Source organism: Seriola dumerili, unplaced genomic scaffold, assembly GCF_002260705.1.
Source record: "Seriola dumerili isolate Sdu_G_001 unplaced genomic scaffold, Sdu_1.0 BDQW01000291.1, whole genome shotgun sequence".
NCBI classification, from domain to species: Eukaryota; Metazoa; Chordata; class Actinopteri; order Carangiformes; family Carangidae; genus Seriola; species Seriola dumerili.
This window is the reverse complement of record NW_019174546.1, coordinates 4,319,437-4,347,290: the sequence shown is the minus strand read 5'-3', so window position 1 is coordinate 4,347,290 and position 27,854 is coordinate 4,319,437. Positions and strand designations below refer to the sequence as shown.

The 27,854-nt window shown below is 38.9% G+C and overlaps 1 protein-coding gene across 1 annotated transcript; it reads right to left on the bottom strand.

The window, feature by feature from the left end:
- Window positions 1-22: 22 nt before the first annotated feature.
- LOC111231014 (pituitary adenylate cyclase-activating polypeptide type I receptor-like) lies at window positions 23-26,991 on the bottom strand. The gene is made up of 14 exons (XM_022757948.1): window positions 26,874-26,991; window positions 23,040-23,205; window positions 18,610-18,703; window positions 13,269-13,379; window positions 13,056-13,162; window positions 12,864-12,961; window positions 11,913-12,045; window positions 10,021-10,174; window positions 9,403-9,463; window positions 7,660-7,729; window positions 7,448-7,539; window positions 3,584-3,713; window positions 3,117-3,158; window positions 23-1,938 (listed from the first exon to the last, which is right to left on the bottom strand). The coding sequence occupies exons 2-14, from the start codon at window positions 23,079-23,081 to the stop codon at window positions 1,735-1,737; spliced, it is 1,338 nt and encodes a 445-aa protein (XP_022613669.1). The 5' UTR covers window positions 23,082-23,205; window positions 26,874-26,991; the 3' UTR covers window positions 23-1,734.
- Window positions 26,992-27,854: the final 863 nt, after the last annotated feature.

The window sequence follows — 27,854 nt, the reverse complement described above, 5'->3', positions numbered from 1 at the left end:
ATAAAAAGCACAATTTTGCAAAGTCATCCATAATAAAACACACCGCTCTATACATTCTTTGCAGGAAATGACTCTTACTACACGTCTAACTTATCTGTTCATTGTCCTGTAAATAAAAGTGATAGCTATTTGTGACTGACTAGGCACTTTGGAATATGAGTGTAGGAGATGGTTCATTTCAAAATTTTAAATGAAGAGCAATTTAATATGGCACAATGGATTGAAGCTCAGAGGAAAAGAGCAAAGAATCCTGTCATCTTTAAGAGCATTATCACTGCCTACAATAAAATGCGGCACATATGAACTCATGGCGTTATGAGGAGCTTTGGGTAAAAGCATCCGCTAAATGGCACCTGTACTGTTCATGTTCACAGTCTGCAAAAACATATCCGTTAAATGTATGAAAGGGAAAACCAATTGGAGGATACAACTGTAGCACTAGTACTACTGCAGACCTCTGCAGCGACACTGTTTGTGAGCATAAATCAGTTCAGTGTACATTCTCAGTGTATTTTTCTTTTTTTAAAATACATTTTTAGATTCCCTCATGTGCTGTTACATCCTCTACAGCAGTAATTTGATAATTCAAATTAATCTAAATATTTTTAGAGGCCTGAAGAGGTGAATTTAAAGAACAGTTTATAAGAAAAAAAAAAAAGCAAACATACATTTTCTTTTAAAATAAATATAGTTTCATGGAGCAGATAAATGTTCATTCATCATGTGACTCCTAGGTTTGGAGACACCGCTCTTCAACACTCATTTATTTTGGCACTGTGTTCCTATATATATTTATACTAGTTGTGTGTTTTTTCTTTAAAAATTATTTAATACAAACAAATATTTCAGAATAGAGTGGGCAGGATCTTCTGGGTCTCCAGGATATGTGATGAAGTCTACAGATTTGGGCTCCAGTTCCTTTCGTTTGAAAAGGTCATTACAATACTGCGTTATGCAAAAGAAAGAAATTCTGATCTAGACACCAAAAGTAACTATTTACAAAGTCCATGAGTTGTTGTTGTTTTTTTTTTTTTAACATATATTTTTTGACATACTCTGTACTTATGGCTGATTGTAGAAAAATGTTTAAATTCAAGATGAAACATTTAAACAATGAGCATTTGTACAAGCAAGGCGAACGTTTGGTTGACGTTTAACTTTGGACTGTTATGAGATCAGATCCAGTCAGGCAACCTGTATGGCACTTTGAAGCACATTTACTTTACACCAACAGCCAAATATGACCCCTACATTTGTTACTTAACTATTCATCTTTTTTTACAACTTGTAGTGTTTCTTTTGGCACAAACTCTACTTTAATTTTATTTATAAATAAAACAGTAAAATGGGGTAAATTTGACATTAAAATATTGGCAGAAAGGGAATTCCTAATATTTATTTTGTTTTAATTGATGGAGTAGAATTTGAGTTGTTTGTAAAAATATTAAGTGTATCATTAATCATAAAAGTTTGCAGCCTACAGAGTCAGCTGCAGCACTAAAATAGTCAAATAAATACAACTGTAAATCGTTTAACCAAGTTAAATTCTAATGTATGAAAGCCAGCTATGCACCTCTAATGAATCTCCAGTAAATGCTTTTAGAAATACCTCATTGTCTAAAGGCCAAACTAAAAAACATAAGAGGTGTGAGGGGCCACTTTGGTCTGTTCTGGTTGGTCTGGATGTACGTTAGTGGAACGGCACCTTGAAGTTGAGTCCGCCCAATCAGATGCTCAGGTGGGGAGGCTGATGTTGGCGTTCTCCGCCAGCGGGCTGGACATGCGTATCTGGGAACTGCTCTTGCTGAGGATCGACAGCTGAGTCCCGCCGTTCACTCCACTGCTGGCCAACGAAGGGTGCCTCTGCTGCTTCAGGTCCACAGCAAAGTACCGGTTCACCGTCCAGCTGCGCCATTTCCTCTTGATCTCCGACTGCACCTTCAGGGAGAAACTTCACAAGGTCATTTTTAATGTACTTTAAGCTGTACCAGCTCCACGAAAAGGTACAGAACACCTGTTTAATCCCTGCGAAGCCTTTTCAACCGGTGTGTAAACAGTTGATGAATGACTGACAATATAATATATATTATATCAGGGGTCAACAACAAGATCCATGACCAGTTTTACTCAGTGTTGTTGATTATGACACCAACATTTTACAGTGGAAACAGACTTATATGTTTATTATTTCTTTAATTCATTTCAGAGCAGATGCCATTGTTTCCATTAGTAAGTGAGGTCTTACAGTGTAACTGCACATTATGTTGTATATTAGCCAAGGCAAAAAAAGAGACTAATTTCTGTAAATGTAGGTTCTGTGTTGTACTATGAGAGAAGGGATGTAATTCACACACATTCAACTGTGGTGTTCTTCAGTTATGGCTGAATGAAAGTATTTTTAATTTGTTGTTGTTGTTTTCTTAAAAACAAATGTCATCAGTACATCTGTAAGGTTGGTCAAAGAGGCTAAATTTAAATAGTGTTGTGTAATTTAAATGAAGGGAATATTATAATTATTTTTTATTATTAATGATCACATTAATCAGGATTTACATGAGTCTTAAAGTTACTTAGCCTATTAATTTACTGTATTTATTGTATTTTCTTAATGAAGCACTTTACATCCATTAAATTCTTCATTAACTGTGTATTTAATTTTTTATAAATACATTTTATTCACTCTCTATTACAACTGAGCAAACTCCTGAAAGCTCTGGAAGAAATCTAGTAAGTGGAACTAGTTAAATTTTCTATTTTTTTTGTCATACTATTACCAAAGATAGAACCCTCAAGCCCAGCATTGAGCTTTCATTAGTTTTGAACACATTTATGAATGTGCAATATAATAAATCTAGAATATAAATGTAGAATCTGTTCATTTGTATGATTAATATGATTACAGCAATGTTATAGTGTGTTATCAATTGTTGATTAACACCAGCTACAATTGTTTTATTGGAGAAACTATAACTGTTGACAAATACAGAAATAAACTGCTTAACATACTGCTTTTTATTACCTTCTGGGTAATAATCAGTAGACATATTTACAAACACAGACATCTATACTACATACACCTTGAGCAATCGAGGAGTTTGTCAGGGACGTAAGCTTACCTCTCCATTGAGGAAACAGTAGAGGACAGCTACCACAAAGCCCTGAGGAGGAGAATGGAGACAACAAATGAGGGAAAATCAGCTTGAGATGGAAATTTGCTTTTATTTTTAAGAATATCAGAAAAGGACAAAAATATATCAGAAAGAGTCTGACTGTGGACTATCACTATTAAACATTGGACTACAAAATGTTGTGTGTTGACAGTTATGAAGATTCAGTACCCATGAATCATAATGTGGCATCAGGAAACTACATGAAATGTCTACTGATCTGTAAAGGTCCTCCTCACTGCTTAGCTGGTGGTGATGGTGAGAAGACAAGGATTGAATATCACCATCAGCCTCCTTAAGAGCCTCTTTGTAGCCTGTACACTCAGATGACTTATTATCCCATTATGTCCTCTCATTCATCATCTGGTATTTCTCTTTAATTGAGAGCGGACGTTGGAGGAGCTCTAACACTGTACCTGGAAGGATCCCAGTCCCAGTTCAAAGACCAGCCTCTCCCTCTTGCTGACATCTTCAGGTGAGAAGGCGAACACAGTGTAGTGAATGCCAAACAGAGGGATGAGCAGCAGGGTGGAGCGCGCCAGACGCCTGTGCACACACACATACACGCGCACACACAGAAACACACGTAACACAGTTTAATCAAACTGACGTGTAAGTGAGATTTCTAATGTGAACGTGTTTTTACTGCTGCTGGTCATCTGGATGTGATGCAAGAACAGAGCCACTGATGCAATGCCATGATACCGTTTCTGCCTATTGATGTGACCTCGTCTTTTACTTTTAAAAATAAATGCTTCACAATCTCTTAAATTAAATCATGACTTCTGCATATTTTGTTTAAAATGAAGGCTTAACTATAATTTTCTTTTGGTTTTTATTTTCATGTATTTATCTTATTTTCTTATTGTCAAAAAAATCCCATAAAAGACCAAAACCAACAATGAACTGATCCATCTAACAAGTATTGTCTGTGCAGACAAAGCCTGATATCATTCCTCTGTGCCATTGAGCTAAACTAAAAATGATTAAAAATACATAAAGGATGCCACAAAGTAGCACTGGGTGACATTTCCATCATTATAATAAACATGGGCAGTGAGGTTTCCTTTCAGTCATTCCCATAAACACTTTCCTGCTGCCATAGATACTACAGCATCAAATGTGTATTAATTTGCAGCTGAAAACCAACAGATGCACCATTTACTCCTGTGTGAATAACTTTCGCTTTTGCTTCAGAAAAACACTGGGTCTTTTTTTTTTTTTTTTAAACTGGACCTATACATTTATGTTTTTAAAGCCTTATATGTTCTATAGGACCAAATGAGCTTAGGGCTGAGTGCAAAACACAGAGTGGGTATTGAGTGATGGACTAACACGTTAGTTTTAATCTTGTAAATGGGATTTCTTGACAATAATAAAAATATGTCCATTAAGAAACCAGACCAAACAGATTATTGTTGACGAGCAATCTACCCCCGTAGTCACACAGATAGACAGAAATACACAAAGAACACACAACAGATGCCACTTTAAAAATGGAAGACACAAATGTACAACACTGTGGTTTTTACAGTGTAGTCCAATGACACCAGGTCCTTAAAAACAGTCATTATACTCTCAACCCTTTGACTGTGAAATATGAGAAAATCAAAAGTAGATCAAAAAGTAGATATGACATTTTGTGCCGCTGTCTCTCCACGAGCACTAGAGAAACATATCTGAGATAAACCAAATAAAAAACTACAGATTTCTTAATGTTCAAAATGCGTGTATTTGTGTATTTGTGTGCCCATGTACATCTACCTTTGTGAGGACCGGTTTGAGTTTTATTAAGCCTTCAAAGGGACATATGGGGGTTATGACTTGGTTTTAAGGTTCAGGTTAGAATGAGATGTAGGTTAGAGAACAGGAGCAAAACAATCATAGGTTTAAATGGCCGACACCAATGTGTTTCGGCTAGAAGCCTTCAGCATGGTTTTGAAATAAAATACAAACACAGACACTTAAGTGGCACAAGACATGACACAAATGAGTTACAGGAGTGTGGTTAGAGGGAAGGCAGGGCTACAGAAATCACACAGGAGGTCAAAAAGGCACTGCAAACATTTACCAAAATATGTGTCTTCACATAAATGTATAAGAATCCAATGAGAAAGGCTATAAAAAAATCCCAGACACATAAAAATTTCTAAAGAAATTTCACATAAAAATTAGATTTACACAATATAAAAGGAGAAAAACACGACTTTCACATTACTCCTACAAATATGGATTAAAATCAATCGTAAACTGACAAAATCCAAAAGGTTTCCTTTGGAAGTATTTTGTTGGTGTATATTCTGACCTCACTGGTAATTACTTTGAGAGAATCAGGGTTAGTGCCATAGTGTAGTTTTGTAAAATCTGCCCATGGAATATTCCTCATGACCAACTCTTATACCATATTTATGTTCATCAATTCTCCCCTTAAATTTCCGTTTAGTCCTGCCGGTGTAAAACCATCTTGTTGGTGTAAACACTAGTGAAGACTTTGGCTAGTGGATATTTCCACAATTGCTTCAGCTTCCACATTGAAAACATCCTTTTGGGTTGATGTGTTAAACAAGTAGTCTCATAATCTGGAGGCAAATAAATATGTGTAGCTTTATCTCCATTTCTAGGGGTCAGTTTCAAAAATATAATGAGCCTGTCTTTAGGTTTAGGTCAGGATAAGAGTTGGTGTCTGGAATGCAGCTGTGATGGTTAATGTTAGGGTTAGGGGTGAGGGAACACATAATGTCAATGAGGGTCCTCACAGGTACAGAAGTACAAACGTGCGTGTATGTGTGTGTGAGGGAGAGTATGCATTTGGGAATCCAGACCATTAAAAAAACTTTAACAACCCTTTGTTACACACATGCGGTTGACATAGACAGACACACAAACACACGTGTCTGAGGACAAACACACACACACACACACACACACACACACTTACAGTGTGATGGTAGATAACTCTGACATCCTGCACGAATGCTGAACAGCCTGTGTGGGCTCACTGAAGCATTTCTGAGCACAGCTGCTACACAGCACAAAGACAACACAACAATACAACAAAGACAGTGTCTTTAGGGACACAGACACACAGTCTCGCACAACACACACTCACACACAACTTCACACTTGGTCACGCACGTACAGGTCTAAGCAACAGATGAGAATGACATTATCTGCAGGGCCTCAAAAGACACTATCCTGTGGGAACAGAACAGGAGTGATGTCTGGCTACAGTACAACTCCATAATGAGGCTCAAGCTTCCTGCCAACAGGTAGCACAAATGAATCTGTTCTGAAAAGTGTCTGGAAGGACATATCAGAGATTCAGCGATATGAATTTGGAAATAAGACTGTTATGGCTTCTCTTCAATTCATGTATTAGTGCATGGCTCCTGTCTGAAAATAGCTCTATTGTTTTCTTAAGTGTCAGATAATGTATTTAAAGGGACAATGCCCACTGACCCAAAGGGGAACAAAAAAGGAAAATAAAGCAGTTAGTAAAGACGGAGATTTACATTTAGTGTCCATGGTGTCATCTGGTGTCTCATTAAAGGGAAAAAGGCTGTGTTATTCTGTTTTCTTCTTACTGTCAATAAATCCCTCGAAAGGACCAACAGTGTGTTTGTCAGTCTCTCAATACAGCCCCAAACCTGTTTGTTCCTATTGCAAATTTTTAAAGAAGTCCGCAAATACATTAAAAAAGACTTGGTTATTTCCTGAAACAGCTGGTCAGTGTAGTTTTTAGAAATACAATTTAAATGGAAGTAAATAGTGCATTTTGGGGGGGGGACTATTTTCATCAGTGGATGAACACACATTCGGTACTCCAGTGCAAATTTACAGCGCCTGCAGTGTCCGAGTTTGTGGTAATGAAGGAACATGTCACCTCGTGTAACAGTGGGGCTCACTGATGGGTTTATAATAGTTTCTGCACAACAATGGAGCTGTATGGCACAGAGCAATAAGTTACATGAGGCTTTAGATACACGGGCAACACGAAAACACTAAACACTAAAAGGAATTCATTGTTGGATTTTCATGGGATTTGCTTACAATAGAAAATTTAAAAATATCACCACATTATCCTTTCAGCAAAGGTAATTAACCTTTATAAGTACTAGAAATCTCAGAACCATAGTAATTAACTGTTTTCTATAATAAACATTCTTTAAGTATATTCTCCACACACACACACACACACACACACACTCACACACACACACTTTTGACTTTTCTGAAGACATGCACCACTTGTGTTACTGAATTTGATTATTGAAACTTACAGGTAAATGCTTGATTCATTCCCTCCGATATCAGGGGACTGGAGCTTCTGGACCAGGATAATAATAATTCCAATGAAAAGGACAAAATTGATCTGAGGAAAACAAGTGGAAATATAATAAATCTGTCATAAATTGAGGGAAACAATAGATGAGCTGAGTAACAATAATACACGAGAAGAATAATTGAATGAACAAATCAGCATCTGCCATACCATTATAGAGGCCACAACTGGTCCTTTGATCACCCACCAGAGGGCAGTGTTCTCATTTGTATCCCAGCACCTGGAAGAGGATGAACACAGCGCTGATCAATAATCATTCAGCGTTCCCATCTTCACTTTCTCTCCTCGACTGGTAATACATGGCACCGTACAGTGCATCAATCAGGTGGCCATTTACAGAGCAAGGGAGGGAAGGGTCAGAGGTGACTGGAGGATTTAAAATGGCAGAAAGCCTCACAATTGAGAATGAAAAGATTGGATTGAATATACTTAGAAAACTCTGTCTAATACTTCTCATGCAGATATTATTTTCTGCTTAGATTTATATATTAGATTACTTAATGAAGAAATGATAAAAGATGGAAAGATGGAGACAAAGGTAGGCAAATCAACAAGGGTTTGTTAAATGAATGCCAAAACATTGGTAGGTCACTTACATAATCCCATGAAACACGTGATTGGTTTTTAAAAATTTGATTTTAAAAACATTGTCAGTATAAATGAAATGATCCGTGGTTACGTCAGCAATGAAGAGAGTTATTTCTTATGGGTGTCATGCGTTCCCCTAAATTCCTGCAACTGCATATCTCTTCTTCATCCTAAATTGTGCAGGATCAAAAGGAGATACATGTGTGAGGAATTATCTTGACACAGTTGTAGACTTTAGTAATTGAATATCAGCATCCCAGCAGCCTCTGTTTCTTTGCTTTGATATGATAAGTGCATCTTACCATATGAAAGTGGTTAACAGTTGACATGCACTTCTTCCTTTTCTGAAGGAGATTCTGACAATGGTGGAAGAAATAAACATTCCTGATGCAGAAAAATGGCCTATAGTATTATATGACATAATAATTACTCATGCATTGATGTGTAAGCCTCATTTTGTGGCTGCTGGTTGAGATGGACGTATTTTTATTCAGTATTTTATATAAGGCTGCAAATAATGATGATGAATAATGATAAATAATGTTTTTATTATGGATTAATCTCCTCATTATTTTCTCCATTGATTGACTGATTGTTTAGTTCTCAAAATAGCGAGAAATGCCTGTCACAGTCATCCAGAGACCAAAGTGACCCCTTCACACCGCTTGTTTTTACAAACCTACAGTCCAAAACTCAGTATTATTGAAAGGAAAAGCAGCAAATCTTCACTTTTGAGAAGCTGGAACTTTGAAACATTCTATATTTTATTTTTCATGAAAAATGACCAGTGAAAGTAGTTGGCAATTTTCCATCATTTTACTAATAATTTCAGCTCTACTCAAATATTTAGAGTTAGGTTAAACACCATTAATTTATCAGCTTATAAGATAAGATATTTCTTTATTATAAATTTAATATCAATGGATTATAACTATTGATTCATTAATGTGGACATATCACTTGTTGCAGCTGGTAAAAGTGGGGCTCATATCAAATAATCTACATACTGCTGTGCTGCTTGTGAATTCTACCATGGGGATCAATAAAGTCTTATCTTACCCTAAAATAACACATCATTATTTATTAGTTGATTATATTTTGTTTAATTAATCACAGACTGAAAAATAACTAGTTACTGGCCTAATCAAATAAATGTAGAGCCGTATTTGCATGTAGCAGAGAATGAAAATACTTGAAGTACAAGTACTTCAAAATTGCAATCAACTATAGTGCTTGGGGAAATGCACTTTATCTATTACTTTCCACCACTAAAATACAAGGAAGGGAGGAAGAGTTGAGACATACCCAGTGTCGTGAAAATGGAGCCTCAGAACTGCCCAGACAGTCACACAAATGGTGGGAGTTCCTGTGATAACAGTCATCAAAAACACAGTATGTTTGTCATAATTATAGAACTTCTCATTGGTCAAATCATGCTTTTAGAAATGCCAACATAAAGTGAAATAACAGAGTCATATATTCATAATTGTAATCTTATCTATATCATATTCTATCCATAGAAAGACCAGAAATACAAGATAAATATTACAGGTTGTCATCATGATCAGCAGAGGAAGAACTCTAAACTGTTCAAGATGATAGTTCTACTTCATCTGCATTTTACTATGGTATTTAAAAACTTTTATAGGAAATTCAAATGGAATCTTAAAGAATCCATTTGTTTTTATCTCATATTAACAACCACATACTCTTTAGAGGACTATCTACTGTATAGTTATATTCAAAATACTGTAATGTATCCCACTGAACTCTCTCTCTCTCTCTTCTTCTATGTATCTAAAAATTGACTATACTCAGGAACAGACGGAAACAAGAAGACTAAATTTTGAAAACTAAATGTTATTGAGCAAGAATTTTCCATTTTCCACCACTAATGACAATCAGTCAGAGACAGACACTCACCCCATCCCACTATGGTGTACCAGTAGAAGTATCGTCTCTCAGGAAAAAAGGTCTCCACCAGCAGAGTGAAGAGATACAGTCCTTCAATGAACAGCCAGAAATAGTTGGACATGACACAGTAATGGAAGAAAACCATCACTGCTTTACATGCCACCTGCACAGAGGAACACAAGGGTAGAGGGATGATTTCACATCTGTATTACTTGTGTTATACAATCCTTTAGGGGGACTGGAAGTGTGAGAGAAGCTTGTGTCAATTCTGCAACAATATCATAAACAAGTGTAAAAATATTTGTAGTGCCATCAGCCACTTGTTAGATCTTAGAAAAAGCTGAGAAAAATTAAACATGTTTATTCACAGAATAGCTGGACATTTGGAGAAGTACATGCATTTGCTTGTCAAGATTTGAAAGAGAAGAACGAAAGCACTCTCATATCCTGCCATTTAATATGAAGCTGGAGCCAGGAGACAGTTAGCTTAGCTTAGCATGAAGACTACAGTTAGCCTGCTTCTGTCCAAAGGTGACAAAATCAGCTTACCAGCACCTCTAAATCTCTCTAAACACATTAAATCATGTTTATTTAAGCCCTGAGAAAGTGTGTCAAAATGGCATGTCACTGCTCCTGGCCAAGAAATAATTTGGCTGTGATAAATGATAAAACTGCAATTCAATTCATTTTTACAACATTTAAATAAGTCTCTTTATGCACCCATAGAAACATGTGTAAGCAGCTTCAAAATGGAACATCCATGTTTAATGGTCACTTTATTTTTAAACCTCGAGACAGACAATAAATGTCAGACAGATAAATGTCCTTATTTCAGTAAATCACAGTGCAAAAGCACAGATTGTTGTCATCAGGGTGACAAGACTACAACAGAGTGGCCTATAAAGTTTTTTTCTTGCATGAGATGATGAGTGAATATTCAAACTGTGTCTCTAAAATTCCACAGACAGCAGGAACGACCCACCTTCATGTCAGGTGGACTGTAATCTAATGAGTTCATGTTAATGAATAGAGTTCATATTCTGAGTGGGGTCAACCAATTACAGCACTGATCTTATTCCCGGTACTGCCATGTCATGATGTGACCTGTGGTTGCCATGGTGACAGCAGTAAAGCAGAGGGTTTAAAAAAAAAAAAAGAAAAGAAAAGGGGCAAAGTAAACATTGATATGTTAATGGAGCTCTAGTAGAAGATTTCCACTGGCCTTGCTGAAGCCATTAGCGTTCCTAATTAGGTTTATTTATCATGCCTGCTTAACAACAGTGAGCAATGCGTTGTAACCAGACAAAGGCTAAGAGCTTGTGCTGCATTTGTAATCAGGGAGTATTAGTCATCTAATTGCATGTTTACTTTTTCTAAAATTTGCATGTGATTGAAGTTCCTTCAAAAGGTGCATATCAAACAGCAAAGATTGGAGAATGAGTGTTTCATGCAAGTCTGTTTGTGAAGCTCTCTTTAGGCCTCAAACAGAACAGGCCTCATCATGTTTTCCTCTCTGAAATGAGTGGCTGCACTTCGTCGAAACCCTTTAATAATGCTCTCTGGAACCGATTAACCAATAATCTTGACAACATTTTGCTACTGCCAATACTCCGCAAACTTCTTATAGTGACTCCAAAAATGCCAGCAATTATTTTGTCCGAGTAGGGATCATTTAGAATAATAAAGGCCCCATTTTGCAATCATCTGCTTCAAATTAAAATTAGTGAAATAATTAGAGTTGTGAATTAAAAAGACCTCCTTCATTTTTTTCATTAATAACCAAACAAGCAGTCACGGCTGTTTTCTTTCCCGCTGATGAAAACCATAAACCACAGACGGTGTGTGTATTACAGGGCCTCTAAATGACTTTACGTGTATATGAATTAGCTGTTGTTACTGACTGTGTGTACGAAGCAGTGCTCGCTGTCTTCCCGAGCGTAGAGCACACCGTCCTTGATGAAGACTGAGATGGCTCTCAGGATGAAGGACACAAACAGATTCATGTGAATGAAGTTTCTGGTGCAGTGGAGCTTCCTGGAGAGAGGACAGAGAAAATATATCTAATCTCATCTTGTCTTCACTCTCAGAACTTCATCAGATCAGCTGGGATAAAGTGATTAACGAGATTTTCATTAAGTTTCAAGCTTTTGAACCACTGGCTGTTTTTACTTGATTCTCTTGCTAATGGCGCAGTCACTGTACTGTGTGTCTTAGCTCAGCATGCTTGCATTCAAAAATAGTTTTACATAATTTCAGATAGTTTGGTTTTTGGGCCTGTTGGTTGGATGATTACTGCATACAAAAAAAACCTGCATATTCATATGGATAGAGGGCAATGGCACTAGGGCTGCAACTAACTTAGTTATTTTTTCATTCTTGATTAGTCTGCCAATTAACGTTTTTGATTAATCTCTTAATTGTTTGGTATAGGAAATATGAGAAAAGAGTGAAATATGTCCATCAAAATATTCCTTAGCCCAAAAATTACATTTTCAAATTATTTATTTTGTCCAGAAATCAGTCCTTAAGACTGAGAACCTGGAGAAAGGGAATATTTGGCATTTCAATCAAGTTATCAGAAATTTTTCCACTTCATGTTCTATTGATTCACTAATAAGGATAAAGAAACCATTTTGATTAGACTTTTGATGCCTCAGTACTGTGCAAAAATATAATGACAGCTAAAACAAACAAACTAAATCCTTCATTTGTCATGGAATTTGTCAATTTTAATGATTTGTTTTTTCCTTATTTCCACTTGTCTTAACAATAATTTCAATATCCAAATTGCTAAATCATTTTACAAACATGCTTAAATGAAACCTATTTCCTAGCCACATTGCGCCGCTCACCTGAATCTGCAGAGAATAACCATGGCTGTCGTCAGAGACACCAGCGATGTGCTGTAGCCAACTGTGTACAGGGCCTTCACTGATGCGTAGTACATGTCCTAGGGTTGCAGAGAGAGGGTTAGTGTGTGTGTGTCCGCGGTAAATATAATAGTAATGTAGTAGAAAATTCAGATGAAGTCAAAGAGGACGTACAGGTTTGGTGGTGTTTTCATAGAAGAAGAAGGAGCAGACTTCCGCATAGTGAGGGAAAGGTTCAGACCAGCCATCCTCGGTACAGTTACGACTGACCTTCCCCATGTCTGAAAGCACAAAGTATCTAGAAACTCAATAGGACTACACTGAACTGCATGGAGATGATTTTGAAACTCAAATGAGAGACACAGGTAATCTTCTGCTTCCACTCACCATCCTCAGCACTCATGAAATCATGGAAAAGGTCTTGACAGTTGACCACCACAACTTCACCAACACTGGCCGCCTGCCAGCAGGTCAGGTTGTCCCACATCCACGGGCACACTGAGAGGACAAGATAAGCAGAAACACACAATGTCAGCGTACAGCTCTTATGCAGCAATTTTTGCTCAGGAAATGACAGTGAGACTAATTAAACTTAACTGAACTGAATTAAATTGAATTCAATAGTGTTTCATTTCATCGAACCTTTTCGTCACCCACATGGAAAAAACTATTGCTAACATAGAAACAGCTTTCACTCTCTCTCTTTAATGAAGTCAGGTTAACACTTTCTTTTAGTTAGGCAGTGTTAATACTCGTGACACACGCGATAAAAAGTGCAGTGTATTTTCTGTGTGAACAGTTGGGAGCAATAGAAACAAGCTGACAAAGGCACCTTTAAGTTTTTAAGGCAACGTTGTTACTTATCTACAGATCCAGCAGTTTCAGAGCAAAACTATCCTTCGTTTAGCAAATCAAAGTCAAATATTTACTATCTTGTAGCTCTGCTTTGGTTTCCACCAACTCCTGAGGGAAATATCTGGCTCTTAAGCCAAGCAGTAACATTGCAGGTGGATGAGCTGAAGTTCACTATGAAAGCTGAGGGGAGCTGCAGGTTCAGGTAATTAAAAGGTAATGAGGGACCACACATTGTCAAGGTTTCCATATTGTCATATTTGATGCATTGCTATTATAAATAATGTGGATTGCAGATGTTTTAACGTATGCGCACTGATACTCTTCTTGCTCTGCCACCACCTAATATGAAGGGAAGAAAGTGTTTCAATGGGAAACTTTAAAGAGGATGCTGAAGAAGCAGGTCAAAGGTCAGAAAAGTTGCATTTAAAGGTGCACAAAACTATGACTGTAACAGGCATAAAGAAAACCTGTGAAATGCAAAACCTGAAATTGATGAAAACAGGAAATAAAGCTGCACCCTCACAGCAAGCTTGAAGTTTGAACCCCCCACCTGCTCAGATATGAGATGGATTAAAGGCATTAAACCGCACAAAACAATAAACAAAGCTTTAGTTGAACTTTTAAGAGTTACGGTTGACATCACAATTTATCTATGGGCACATAAACACAAACCTATGAGTCTACCAACTTTATCAAAATGTCATTTATTGCACAACAATTCCACCCGTCCTCCGACATCTCAACAGTGCCCGGCCCCTCACAGCCAAAACAAGCTAGTGATGCAAACTTGTCCCTGGTTTAGCAGCAGATCTACTACAACATCACAGAAAGAACAACAACAGAGAAAACACACACACTGCACACACACTGTAGAGCTTTTAACACATCGTATCCCTGTTGAACAAGAATAAAACTACACATCAATCAAGCTTCTGTTCTGTTATTGATTGATCCTGGCTGATAAATTAACACATTAATTGAAACACTGGACTAAAACGAATGATATCACACACACACGGTGGCAGTTCTTGTCTAATAGAGACTCACAAACCAGAACATGTCTTTCTACGCGTCATTGTCACACTTACAAGCTGACACACAACCTTTAAGGGAGTGTGTGTCAGGCCAGGCTGAGAGCAACTTCCTCTTTTCCTCTAACCCCCTGGTTTATGAACAGGAAACAGACGCAGCACATTTCTTGCCAATAGTTACACATTTCCTTGCACACATTAGATATAACATATATATTATAAACAAAGGAATACTGAGCAAACTGTCATTCTTACTGGTTTAATTTAACCACTAACACAGATCTGAGCAGAATAACACTGTTCTCCACTCACCTCTGGCAGTGGTGGACAAAGGTGGACAACAATTAGTAAATGATGCTGATCATTATGATAAGGTTATGGCAGGGCAATGAAAGAGATGTGATCTAGATGGCTGAGTGTTTTGTTTCGGTTGTGTATGTGTGTGTGTGTGTGTGTGTGTGTGTGTGTGTGTGTGTGTGTGTGTGTGTGTGTGTGTGTGTGTGTGCGCGTGTGTGTGTGTAACACAGGTATCAAAGTAAATTAGCTGTGATGGTTAAATAATACATAATAGTACATTCATACACTGTTGCCAGTTTATTAGGAACACCTTGCTCAAACTACTGCAGTCTAATACAACTGTCCCGCATTAATGGAGGTTATAATGTTCAGCTTTTGTTGAAACTGTATTGGAGAGGTGTGTCATTTGGGGATTAAACTTTATGATAATTTACTTATACAAATGTTGACATTAGAAAATATCTCCCTGTATAATAAAATAGAAATCAAAAGCACCAGGAACTTCAACCTCCGAATCCTCTAAAAATGACTGTAAAGTTGAATCGACACTTCTCTAAAACAGTTTCAACAAAAACTGAACATGGTAACCTTCAGGAAGGGAGGATTTGTTGCAGAGTTGTGGGTGTACCTAATGAACTGGCAACTAAAGGTATAGGTTTGAAAGTTTAGCAAATCACTTCTGTATTTGACATTTGATTTCGTTTTTTTGTCAGTTTAATCTGATATGATCCACTCATCTACCACAAACAGGCTGAAAACAAACATTACTTAACCAGGGTTCAAGCTTTTGTTTTGTTTTTGATCTCCTTCTCCTCCTCTGCCTCCATCTTTACCTGACTCATGCTCACTGTGAATCTCACATCCTTTATTTTCAGTGCTGTTATCACAGCTTTGATTTCTGCTTCCGTGTTTTTTTATCTTCAGCACCTCCCCGTCCCTCCCTTCTTTCTTTCACCATCTCTCGTTTTACCACGTTGTTTGTGCTTGGGTGGTTTTATAGTGCTGCAGAGGCAGGTGCAAGTCTGATTGGGTGTGTGTTCACTCGCATGCATTTGGAGTCTTTTTGAGTGTGTGTGCATCCGTGTATGTGTGTTCCTGGACTTGTGTGTGTGCGTGTATATGTGTGTGTTTGCAGACCTTTCTCTATTCTGCTTGGCTCTCTAATCTGTTTTGGTTCTGTCTGGTGAGCCGGACACGAAGCCAATTACCTTTTAAAGGGCAAATCGCAGCCAAATGAGCCGCACTGAGCTACAGAGGTAACCGGCTTAATAAAGCACTCTGTCTGCATCACTGGCTATCTCACACAGTCCCACAGTATGCTATATCTTCACTGGGCGGCAAAGACACAGACCAAACACGTACTGCACATGCATTGTATAATATACATGCACACAAACACAGACAGATGGATTCTTTCTCATAGAAGCTGATCTGATCAAAGGAATGAATTTTGCTCTTTTGTGATGTGAGTCAGGGGGCGCAGCTGAAGCAGAATACTGATCAGAAATTCACAGCTAATTTCTCACATACTGTATAACTAAAAACCAAAAGAGAATTTATTCATTATTTTTATACATTGGTTTGAAGAGGAAAACATGTCATGAGGCTCCTGGAAAGATCTGCATCTGGATGTAACTGATTTCTTATGTGAGAAACGTACTAATCACGAAAATTGCAACATTTCAGTAAAACTGCAGCTGATATGTTACGTCATTTTCATCACTAACTAAGGTGCTGATTAAATGTCAGAAAATAGTGAAAAATGTCCATTACAACAACTTGCTAAATGTCAAAGTGATATCATCAAATAGTTTGTTTGTTCCAGAAAACAGTTCAAAACAGATAAGAGATTTAAAGGGAAAGATTAAAGATATTTAATTCACAGTGGTAAAAAAAAAAAAAATCAAGTCATTACATTGTAAAAGTGAAATTGGGGAATATTATGTATTTTTGTCCAGAAAATTATTTGCCAGTTTATTGTCAATCAATTTATTTGTATGGTTGTTTCAGCTCTAAATTTAAGTTATTCTAAAGGGGAATTTAGTGGCCTTTTCTGTAAGGTGACAGTCATGATTAGGTGCCAAAATCCAACCACTAATTTCAATCAATTTCATTCTCATTTAGCATCAGAGAAACTGCCAGATGAAGACGGTTTAGTTCAAAAATAATAAACAGGTGCAGGTCCTTTTCTAAACCCAGCTGGGTGGTGATTACAGCACTTGACAGCAAATCATTATGTCGCAATTTCATATGGCCGGCAGACTAATCTCAGGCCAGAGTATCTCAATTAAAAGTATAATAACAAATGAACCATGAAATACGCTTTTAGAGATGGACTTTGATAAATCAGAAAAAGGAAACATTGTTCAACCAAGCTAAAACCAGACACATTTTGCAAGCTTCCTCCCCCCTTTTCCTCTTTTCCTTTTTTTTTTTTTTTGCTTTTTCTCAAGCCCCAAGTCGGATTTCTGCAAACCAGGCGTTTTTATCTCCTAATGAACGATTTGCTGTCAGCAGAAACACTGGATGGCTCCTTTTAAAGGGAAGGAGGAGGGAGGGATCCATTGAAGGGTCGAGGGAGGCAAACACGTGTGACTATACAGTCTGAAAATGGATGGCTCAATACAGACATAAAGAAGTTTCCATGTTACAGACTGCAGGATACATTTCAACTGAAATTCATACACACGTTTTCAGATGATATCTTTACTTTGACCCACCTTAGAGCACCAGACTTAAAACTCTAGATAAAAACACATTAAAAGTTCACATGCATTTTGCAGGAAGACTGCAGAGCCGACCTTTAAGATCTACAGATGAAAAACGAGCTGAACTTACAGCTACTTCTCCTCTTTAAACTTGTTATCTTACACTCTAAATCTTTTATGTTTTTTTTCAAGGAGCTCGTGGATGTCAGTGAAGCCGTGAGTCACAGTGCAGTCTGGGAGATGCAGTCTGCTGTGCAACTTTCGAGCAGCGGGTGGCCTGCAGCAGTTGCTAATGAAAATCACAATCCGTAGCCAAGAAAATAATTGCTTCCAGGAATCACAGAGCAAGTTTCCTGTGTTTTTGGAAAAGGGACATGTGGGGAAAAATGCGAAAGCAGCTCAGCGTGACATTACAGGCAGACATTTGGTTTGTGAACTGCTCATCAGCGGATTGTTGTCTGTGCAGCATAGCGGTCTTCCAAGGTGATGTATCTGTAATATGAACATGATATAAAGCTACACTCATCTTTCATTCTTACATGTTCATCTCTGACCTTTTCAAAACCGATCGGATAAATGGAAAAATACCAGATTGTCAAGTATAAAAAAAAACAAAAAACAAAAAACAAAAGCCTGTTTTTAATTCATTCCGGGAAAGTTGCATGACATTCATCAGCAGTTCTGTGTTTTCTGAGCGACCCAAGAAGTAAACAATTTAATCACAACAGCAGAGCCATGAAAACTGGTGGCCTCATGCCAAATTATCCAAACAGAAGGATGCGAGAACACACACACATACACACACATACACATACATGCTCATGCATCCTCACTTACCTAATTCATGGTCATCGGGGTTGTGCAGCGCGATCCTCTCCATGCATTTCTCATGTTCACGTTTGATGATGCAGTGCTCGGACTCTGAGGCCACCTGGAGAAAATGCACAAACACACACAATGTCACCCTGCATATTGACTATAGTGACACGCTGCTCCACCGAGAAGGTCTTAAAGGTCTTAATAAGCTTCTTGCAAGGGGTACGACTTAAACATGACCATGTCCGCCTTAAATTGATTTGGAATGTTTGACATGAGGTATCTGTATTTGTTGTGAACACATGCTCATGGCAACCTTGTTAGCTAACAGTTGCTTATCTACACACTCTGTAACATTATAATTCATTTTCAGTTATATATCTGTCCACCTGGAGAATGAAAGTAGAATATTCACACTCTTTTCGGTCTCTACCAACTCCTGAGGGAAATATCTGGATCGGTAGCTGCTAAATGCTCCAAACATGTTTACTAGCTAGTCGCTGACTGTGTCTGTCTGCTGTTTGGCACTGAGCAGGAAGGGTACAGTGAGTTTTTAGAGCCTTTTTGTTGAAAACAATTGCTCTCAGCAGCCAAAAACAATGCTATGACAGAGGTGAGAGTGAGCCAAAACAGTAAAGTTGCAAGCCAGACAGCTAAACATTGAGCTCACACTCACAATAAGGTTCCATACAGCTGGGAGGGACTGTCGATTCAGGTGATAATTCTCTGGGAAAAACATCCAACTTATCCTGTGTTCCTGCATTAAATGCTTTACTTTCTGTCGGCATGTGTCAAATACGTGTTAAAGCATTTAAAATTAGTCTATTTTTGTACCATAATCCCTCTCTCCTCTCTTCTGGTAAAATGTTAAAATACGAAAAATACCTCGGAGGGGTATACATAAAATGTATCTAATCAAATGTGATTTGGGGCAATTAGCTAACCCTTCCAGTCATTAGTTAGTTAGCTTGTGGGCTGTGGTATAGCTTGCTGAGCGATATCAAGGGTTGAAGTATATGTTTCTTGTTCTCTGCCTTCTGATTGAACAAGTTTGTTACGAACTGCGTTTCCTTGGAGATTTGCTAATTCACATCCACTTTTGAAGTTAAAATTTAATCCCTGAACAATTTTATTAAATCCCTCTGAAATTGGCAGCCCACCTCAAATTCTGCTTCACTTGCAAATTCGTCAAGATAAGAAAGCTGAAGATGCTCTGAATGCCATTTCACTCTCACTATAACCAGCCAAGGAAGATAACACTTGAGAGGAACCGGTGTTGTTTGGCTCTGCAGTACAGTCAGGGAAACTATTTACCCAGAGGTAGTAGAGTTAGCGTATATCTGTCACCTGCTCTATAACTCTCCTTCTTGCTCTCTTAAGGCCAATCTCTGTTTTGCACCCGTAGCTTTCTCGCGCTCTCCTCCTTCGCTCCCTCTGTGAAATGATAGGTGTAATATGTCCCAGCCCTCTGAGCTATGGCTGACTCATCACTCCATCTCTCTGCCCCCCATTATAAAATTCACTTCAGGCCTCGCTGCCTAGATAAGATAGGGCATCAACCGACTGTGAAGATGTCCTAAGATTCACTTCCTTTCTGTATCGCGCTGCACATGGACAGAATTTTAAAATGTTGCATGAATTATGTGAAACATCATCAGAGCTATCTGCTATCATTTGGTGTGATTCCATTTCCAGATAACACACAAACAGCTCCTGTCTCACCATGATGGCCAAACAAAAACAAAAACACAAGATATTAAAGCCCTCTTTTTTTCTCGTTGTTGATAGTGTTTGATATTATTTAATGAAACCGAGACTGGCATTGTTGGAAAGAAAAAGACCTTTTTTGTACCCATAGCAAGCATCCATGTTGCTAAGCAGCAGGTAACCAGCTAAGAGCCAATGCATATTGTAGGCAAGGCTTCCCAGAAATGAGAAATAATTGGATGTGGATGAGTATCTGTTTGGCATGAGTGCAGACAGGCCTGTGAGATGACAGTATGAAATGTGTTATTCATTAATTTACTTATATAGAATCCTGGATAGGTTATGCATGTTATTGGGTTAAATGTTTTTTATTTTACTATAATGGGAATCAGTATTTACTATCGGTTTTTATCTATGCTGATCAAGACTGTCCTCCCGTAAGAAACAAGCCCGTATGTTGCGTTGTATGTGCAAGCAGCTTATTCCGACCTACAGTTATGCGTTATTGTTGATCAGCAGGGGAGGAAGTCAGGTGACGTAGTATGAAAAGCGGCAAATTCCACGTTAGGAGGAGGCTGAAGTGCATGAATGGGTCGACCTTGGGAACAGGAGGCCACTGTTTGTGTCCCATGTGAAACTGATCATCTGTGTTGTGTCTTTCATCCATGATGGTTCGTTCACAAGCTTAACTGTGCGTTTATCATTGTTACCATGACGAAAAAGGTACGGTGGTATGCTCCTACATATCATATTGTTGTCACCATTGCCACTGGTTAACAACCATGCCAGCATTTAAACTTTTATCTACCTCTCTCGCACGCACACTGAGCAGCTAGGAGTGTCTGTTCTTAGCTATATGATCGTTTCACATCTGTGCTCTGTCACACACCAACAACATCGACTCGAGACAACAACTCGAGAGTCATGAAGTGGATACAGGTAGCTCACACACACACACACACACACACACACACACACACACACACACACACACACACACACACACACACACACACACACACACACACAGACACACACACACACACACACACACACACACACACACACACACACACACACACACACACACACACACACACAGACACACGGAGATGTACACATCAATAACGTAATACCTACATTTATAAAGGATTGGCTCTTAAGTTTAAAGGCTCGACCCGCCTGTGGTCGACTTGCATACATGTTTTCACTTACTATGCCTGGGACTTCTTTCCAGACTGTACATACTGTGCTTGATTGACATTTCCCTCACTCTCTTGTTAGAGTTTTGTGTATGTGAAGGTGGGACAAATCACATCTTCAGCAATTTTATTAGTAATTTGTAATTAGTGTCTTAACGCAATTCCAGCAACCTCTTTTGGTAAGGAGGGATTACAAGAAAACTAAGAGTTATGTTAGATCTTGTGATGCTACAGTGATTTCCTCTTTACATTACTAATGCCTTCACTACATTAGACATTTTTTATTGGTGCAATGCTGCTTGTAAATCTTTAGTTCAAAACTAACTAAATTTAAGAAGGACTTGTGCACAAACTTAGCAAAGGAGAAGACTTGGTGTAACCCAGTCAAGGTTAATTGAGGGACTACTGAGGGTGTAAAGAGTTCTCACCTAAAACAGGCACCATGACAACAACGCATGTGCCAGAAGATGGATCAATGAATTCTTTTTAAGTATGCTTGCTATTCTCTGCTCCCAATTACTCCTCTCCTCTCCGCTCTGAAACAGATGTTTGTCCAGATAAGCTGCCCATTTTGAAGCCGCAGAATCCTGTTTCCCTCCCCAAGGCTATTTTCAAGGGCCAGATAACTCAGTAGCTCCCACAGCACTGTGCAGCAAAGATAATAAAACTCCCATTTGACGTCGCAGACCACTGGCCCTCCGTACAGACCCATTTGACACACAATAAGCACATCACAACAGACGTATCTGCCACATCATCTGCTGAAGGTCAGCTTGAGACTGCATTGTGCAAAGATGTCAGCTGGAGGAACACTTCATATGTTACGGGGCAGTGTTAACTTAAAGGTTAGAAAATATATTTGTGACTGCAAGGTCGCATTGTGAATTAATTTTAGTCTCCCTAGTAACCATCATCAACTGGTACTATTACTATATTTACTGGCCATCACAAAAGCATGAAGAAAGCATCATCAAAATCATAGATATAGGGCAAATACCAGGATATGAGAGTCACATAAAGCCATTTTTATATAAACCGAAAACAATTCATGTATCTGTGTGGCTTCACCAAGGAAACTGCTGCTGTGCTGCATCGGTGCACTGGATATAATTCCTCCCACACATCTTCCCACAACTCTTCCATTCTGTTTTTTATTTCAATGAGACCACTAATAAAAGTGAGTCAGAGCAGATGGATAGGCAGCTCTCCGGTCAGCCAGGCCATCTGTTATTGTTCGAACAGGCGGCCAGTTGCCTTAACACAGAGCTGATCCAGGACCTGAAACGTATGCTGATGTGCTGATGCGGCATATGGTGATCTCCATCCTTCCAGTGCCCATCATTGACACACCCGCGAGAGTGTACAAATGAAAATAAACTACAGCTACAGCTGAGGAAGAGGAGGCCGACGATGAAGACACGTGAACGCACTCACAACCCTTATGCATGTAAATATGCATTCCTGTATGCTCATACGCACCCCCGTGAACACCCACACATGTGCGCAGTACATAGATACACACAATGCACACAAGCTACTCACCAAGGGCAGCAGAAAGATTGCAGTCAGCAGGTAGCCTCTCATTGTCTCCTGTGAAGCGCTTGTATCCAAAAGGCGCCACAATACGAGTGTGTGTGTGTGTGTGTGTGTGTGTGTGTTCACTGGGATGCACTCCCCTCAGTGTACCCACACTTCAGCATCAAGGGCTCTGAAATACAACACATAGAGGGAAAAGACTGTAAGCGAACAAACAACAACACAACAGCATTATCACTGTATTATTTGCTTCTACTTGTGAGGGCCATATTAAAGGGGCTATATGAAAGTTTTCTCTGCAGCTGAACAGGGTTTCTTGCCGGGAGCGTGTGGTGGGGATTGCCGCTTGGCAAGCGCTTTGGCCATAGTTGTCTTTATAATACAAGAGGTTATAATACAGCCTCTAAGCAGTGCTATGTCTTCAGGGCAGATTGGAGACTGCAGTGAGTAAGTGAGAAAGTGATGAGACAGGTTGGGGCTAACTGGTTAGCGTGCTAACTTCAGAAGAAGAAAAGCTGTGATGGAGAAAAAAGTTAACATTGGCGTTGCTTTCCACTGCTGCAGACAGCTGTTGGTGAGTAAAAGAATTAAGTTTGAGGCTTGATTCACAATGTTTCTTCTAGACTGGTAAGTCAACAGCTGTTAAAGCTAATGTTATCTATGTAGTGATAGCAAAACTTATAAATAGCTCCTTCAAATAAAGCAATGTGTAGATATATGTTGTGCTATAGTAACATATGCTGATGCGATGCTAAGATGTATAACATGATATTATTATGTGTTTTAGAAACTGAGTTACTGCTTTTAAAGACTTCAACTTCGTTGTGGTTAAACTTAAAAAACACAAAATATTACAGCAGGCTGAAAAACCGAGAGAACCACATACTGTACTGTGAATGTAATTTGTGGTTAATTTGGTTTATTACTGTAGAAAAACAAAAATGTGAAATCATCCCAAAATGGAACTAAAATACTAATCTGAAGCAGTGATTTATAGAGCAGGTTAATATTATACTGAATAACCCTTTTTCCAAAAAAAAAAAACATTTTACTTTACACAACTATCTAATCTGTATCAGAGTAGATGCCTATATTTTGAAATAGCATTTAGCATGAAACACTTTTACACAAGCACGTGGCATCTTTTCCCATTAAACCACAGGGTAAAAAAAGGAGTCTGATTGCTGGTCTCATGTGTATCATATCTAATTTTAAATGTAATACATTTTAAAATTAACAACTCTCCTGCTCGATCTGTTTTATACAAGTCTATCTTATTTTTTATATCCTGTGCTATTTTACTCTTAAAATCATGGTTCTATGTCTTTTTATGTCTCCTTGTGTTTCGTTCATATGTTGTCTTAATGCCTTTTAATGTCTTATATACAGTGCTGCACTTTGAATGGCTTCAACTGTATGTGTACATGATGAGAACCACAGTTTCAACATAGCATAGTTGTAGTTTTTGCGAATGTTAAACTGGTAAAATGAGTGAAAAAGAAACTGAAATCAATGAAAAGACTAGAGCTGAAACTATCGGTTGATTAATCAATTAGTTGAGTGATAGAAAAATACTCATATGCAACTATTCTGATAAGCGAATAATCGAGTATTTGTGATTTCATTTTGTTTGGTTTTGAGGTGTTAGACAAAATAAACAACTTCATTGTGATGAAAAGAAAAAGAAAAATTCACACATAGAAACAAACACACAGCGATTCAGTGGGTCTGTGTCATGTCATATCTTGTCCCCACAGAATCTGACACTCATAAAAGCTCCTTGATCAAATCAGAGAGGAAATGTTGCTATTTTCTACTGAGGTTATATACAGCAACAAAAAAACATGTCATCACTTAAGCTCTAAATTAAAGCAGAAACTTGAGACAAGGGAGGATTTATGAAGGACAAGTTGATTAGCAAAGGCAAAAAATTTGGGAGGATCACATAAATTTCCTTTTCTCCTAAAGACGATAGAATTTATGTGTCTGGGGTCAGACTTTAAAACAACCCCCTCCCAAACCCAACCGCCTTCGTGTCTTACTCATCTGCACAGCTTCCTGAAAACATAATGATTCACTGCAAACACAAAGCACACACTGGCCAGCACCAGCAGAGACACATAACACACACATACAATGAGTGAAACAGCACAGTGTGCGCACGCACACACACGTCTCCTCCCAAAGCTAATTCATGCACACACACTGACAAATTCCGCTCTGTGTCCCTTCCCTCTAGAACTGAATCCAATTACCTCTAAAGCATCTCTTGGATGCTCTATCAAGTAATAGGACAGACCGTGCTCAGAGGGAAAACCGGGAGATATAGAGGGAGGATAACACGTGTCAAGTAAGGCTGAAGCCAAACTGTTGGGATGAACGTTTAAACAGAAAAAACAATCAGAATCAACAAAGATCAACAAAAACACAATCAGACGCGAGCAGAGACAGACAAATAAAGAGATGGACATGGGATCAGGTAGCTTTGTTTCTCTGTTTCTCTCTAAGCCAAAAGATCACAGCAGCCATGTTGCTAGGGGATGTAAATTAAGTTAGAAAAAAACAAAACAGCCCTTAGTATTTAGAAGATATGGTATTGAGGAAGCACTGGTGCAATAAACAACAAAAAGGGCTAAACAACAAACTATCCTGTGGGCAAGAAAGCAGGGGAGTCTACGCTCAGCTCTGGATGTATGTGACATGTGAAGCTTCATACTGATGGGAATTTAAGCAGAAAATCAAAATGCTGTTTATTCCAGTAGGAAAATACCTATACCTGAGAGGCATAACTTAAGACATAATACAAAATAGAAAAGGATGCAGGGCCTTACAGGTTTCCAATTAAAAAATAATAATGGCTTAATCAATTGTAAGGCACTGGACTTGACCAAAGACTGGTGCGAAACACAATCAGCCTGTGATAGGATGAAAATCAGCCACAAGACTGTGTGTGTGTGTGTGTGTGTGTGTGTTTGTGTGTGTGTGTGTGTCACCAGTTACAGATGCAGACAGAGAAAGGCACCAGAGAGAACTGAAAGCTCCTCAGGTCTGTGCACCATCTTTAATGATTTTTCCCTATTGTAAACGGGAATTTCGAAGATGCGTCTCGCCATATCAGCTCCCTCCTCATGTGTGTTGAATTCCTCTGAACGTCGAGGTGCATGAATTATTCATGCTCAGTTTAAACCGATCCCAGTAAGACAGGAGAAGCTTCCAATTAGCCCGAATGCAAGTCTGTTAATGTCTGTAGTCAGAGGGGGACTGCGTGTCTGTCAGTGTGCAATAACGCACCCATTCAGGTTCATTACTTCTTGGCAGCTTTTCTTAATGCTCCTGTGTTACAGATCATTCAGACCATATAGCTCATATTACAGGAATAACAGTTGAAGTCTGCTGCTATTTTCTTAGTGTTTAAATGAGCCTGCAGCTTGCAAAACGGTTTGTAGGCATCGACAGTCGAAAAATACATCAGTCTTAGTTACTATCAATCAGTGATAAATGATTTTTCCCTCGCTGGTGAAGAATAAATAGGCAAATTTTGCCCTGCCTTTTCCCTTTTATTCCCGCTTTCGAAAACGTTTAATTCTTCAGTGCATATGGGTGACCTTCGCTGTGCACATGGAAAACATCAGCAGGAGGAACGTCTGCCTCCCGCTTATTTACTGTGTACCGCACTCGAGATCCATCCACAGCTTTCCTACGGTCACTGAAGAAGACATACGATTTTTACACGGGTAGGGTTCAGTGAAAACCTCCTTCATTACTCAGCCGCAGCGAAAGCTAAAGATGTGAGTAAAAGCGCGCAGCAGTCGGCGTGGAAAACAAGTGAAAGGAACTTACCGATGCGTAATTTTCAGAGGCGCAAATATCTACACATGAAGCCATCGGTATTCACGGATCCCCGCGGTGTTTCGCTGTGGATTGCCACGGAGAACACCTTGTTTTACTCCTAACACGGTTATCAGCTCGTCCGGAAAATGACAGGTGCCGTTAATGCTGCTGTTGCTGCTGCCGCTGCTGCAGGACGCACTCACCGCGTTGGCTGCTGCTGCTGCGGCACCTCGCGAGGAGGAGGAGGAGGAGGAGGAGGATGAGGAGGTAGAAGTGGAGGATGGTGTCAGTTCCTTCGGGATTCGCACCTCATCAGACACAGAGGCAACAAAGTGAGACAACAGTTTAGTCTGCAAATGCAGGGATGCAGCTGGAGGAGGAGGGAGCCTTTAAAACAAAAACGTCTCAACACTGGGATGGTGAATAGAAAGAAAAAAAATCCTCTTAAATGTCTTTGCCTCTCATGCGTGGGACTTTGATCCAAAAAAGAAACTATTCATAAACTCTGTGACGTTTGCGCGTGTGCTTCTAACACGCTCCAGAAGGCACAAGGTCCGGCTCCATGCTGGGTGCAATTTGTGAGGCACTGAGTCGGCAGATGATGTGTGTGACTCACATTTAGTCAAAAGTTTAACATCTGAATTCCTGCCTGTGTTCCACAGAAATCCCACAGTGCACGTTAGTCAAGATGTGCTGTGACATTTTAGTCCAAAAAGCAACATTATCCCCACAGAAGTGACCAGTATAGTGGCAACTGTAGCTGCTGGCAACCCTGTTTACTTTCAGCACCATGGACAGCGACCTAACACCTGCCTCAGGGCATCAATGAGCCAAACGAAATAAACCTCGACTGAAGTCATCACAACATCTGATCTGCAATAAAACAACCGTTTCTGTATGAACTGAGATGTGTATACTGAGAGTTGTTTTAATTAAAATATCAACAGGATTGTTGCAATCCAGGGTGGGGCAGATACTGGACAGAGGTAC

Coding starts and splice junctions, on each gene's coding strand:
- LOC111231014 (XM_022757948.1), bottom strand. CDS start 23,081: ATGAGAGGCTACCTGCTGACTGCAATCTTTCTGCTGCCCTTG. Junction 10,175..11,912: donor AGCACTGCTTCGTACACACA/GTCAGTAACAAC, acceptor TCCTCTGTGCAG/GTGGCATGTAAAGCAGTGAT. Junction 9,464..10,020: donor GTACACCATAGTGGGATGGG/GTGAGTGTCTGT, acceptor CTGTTATCACAG/GAACTCCCACCATTTGTGTG.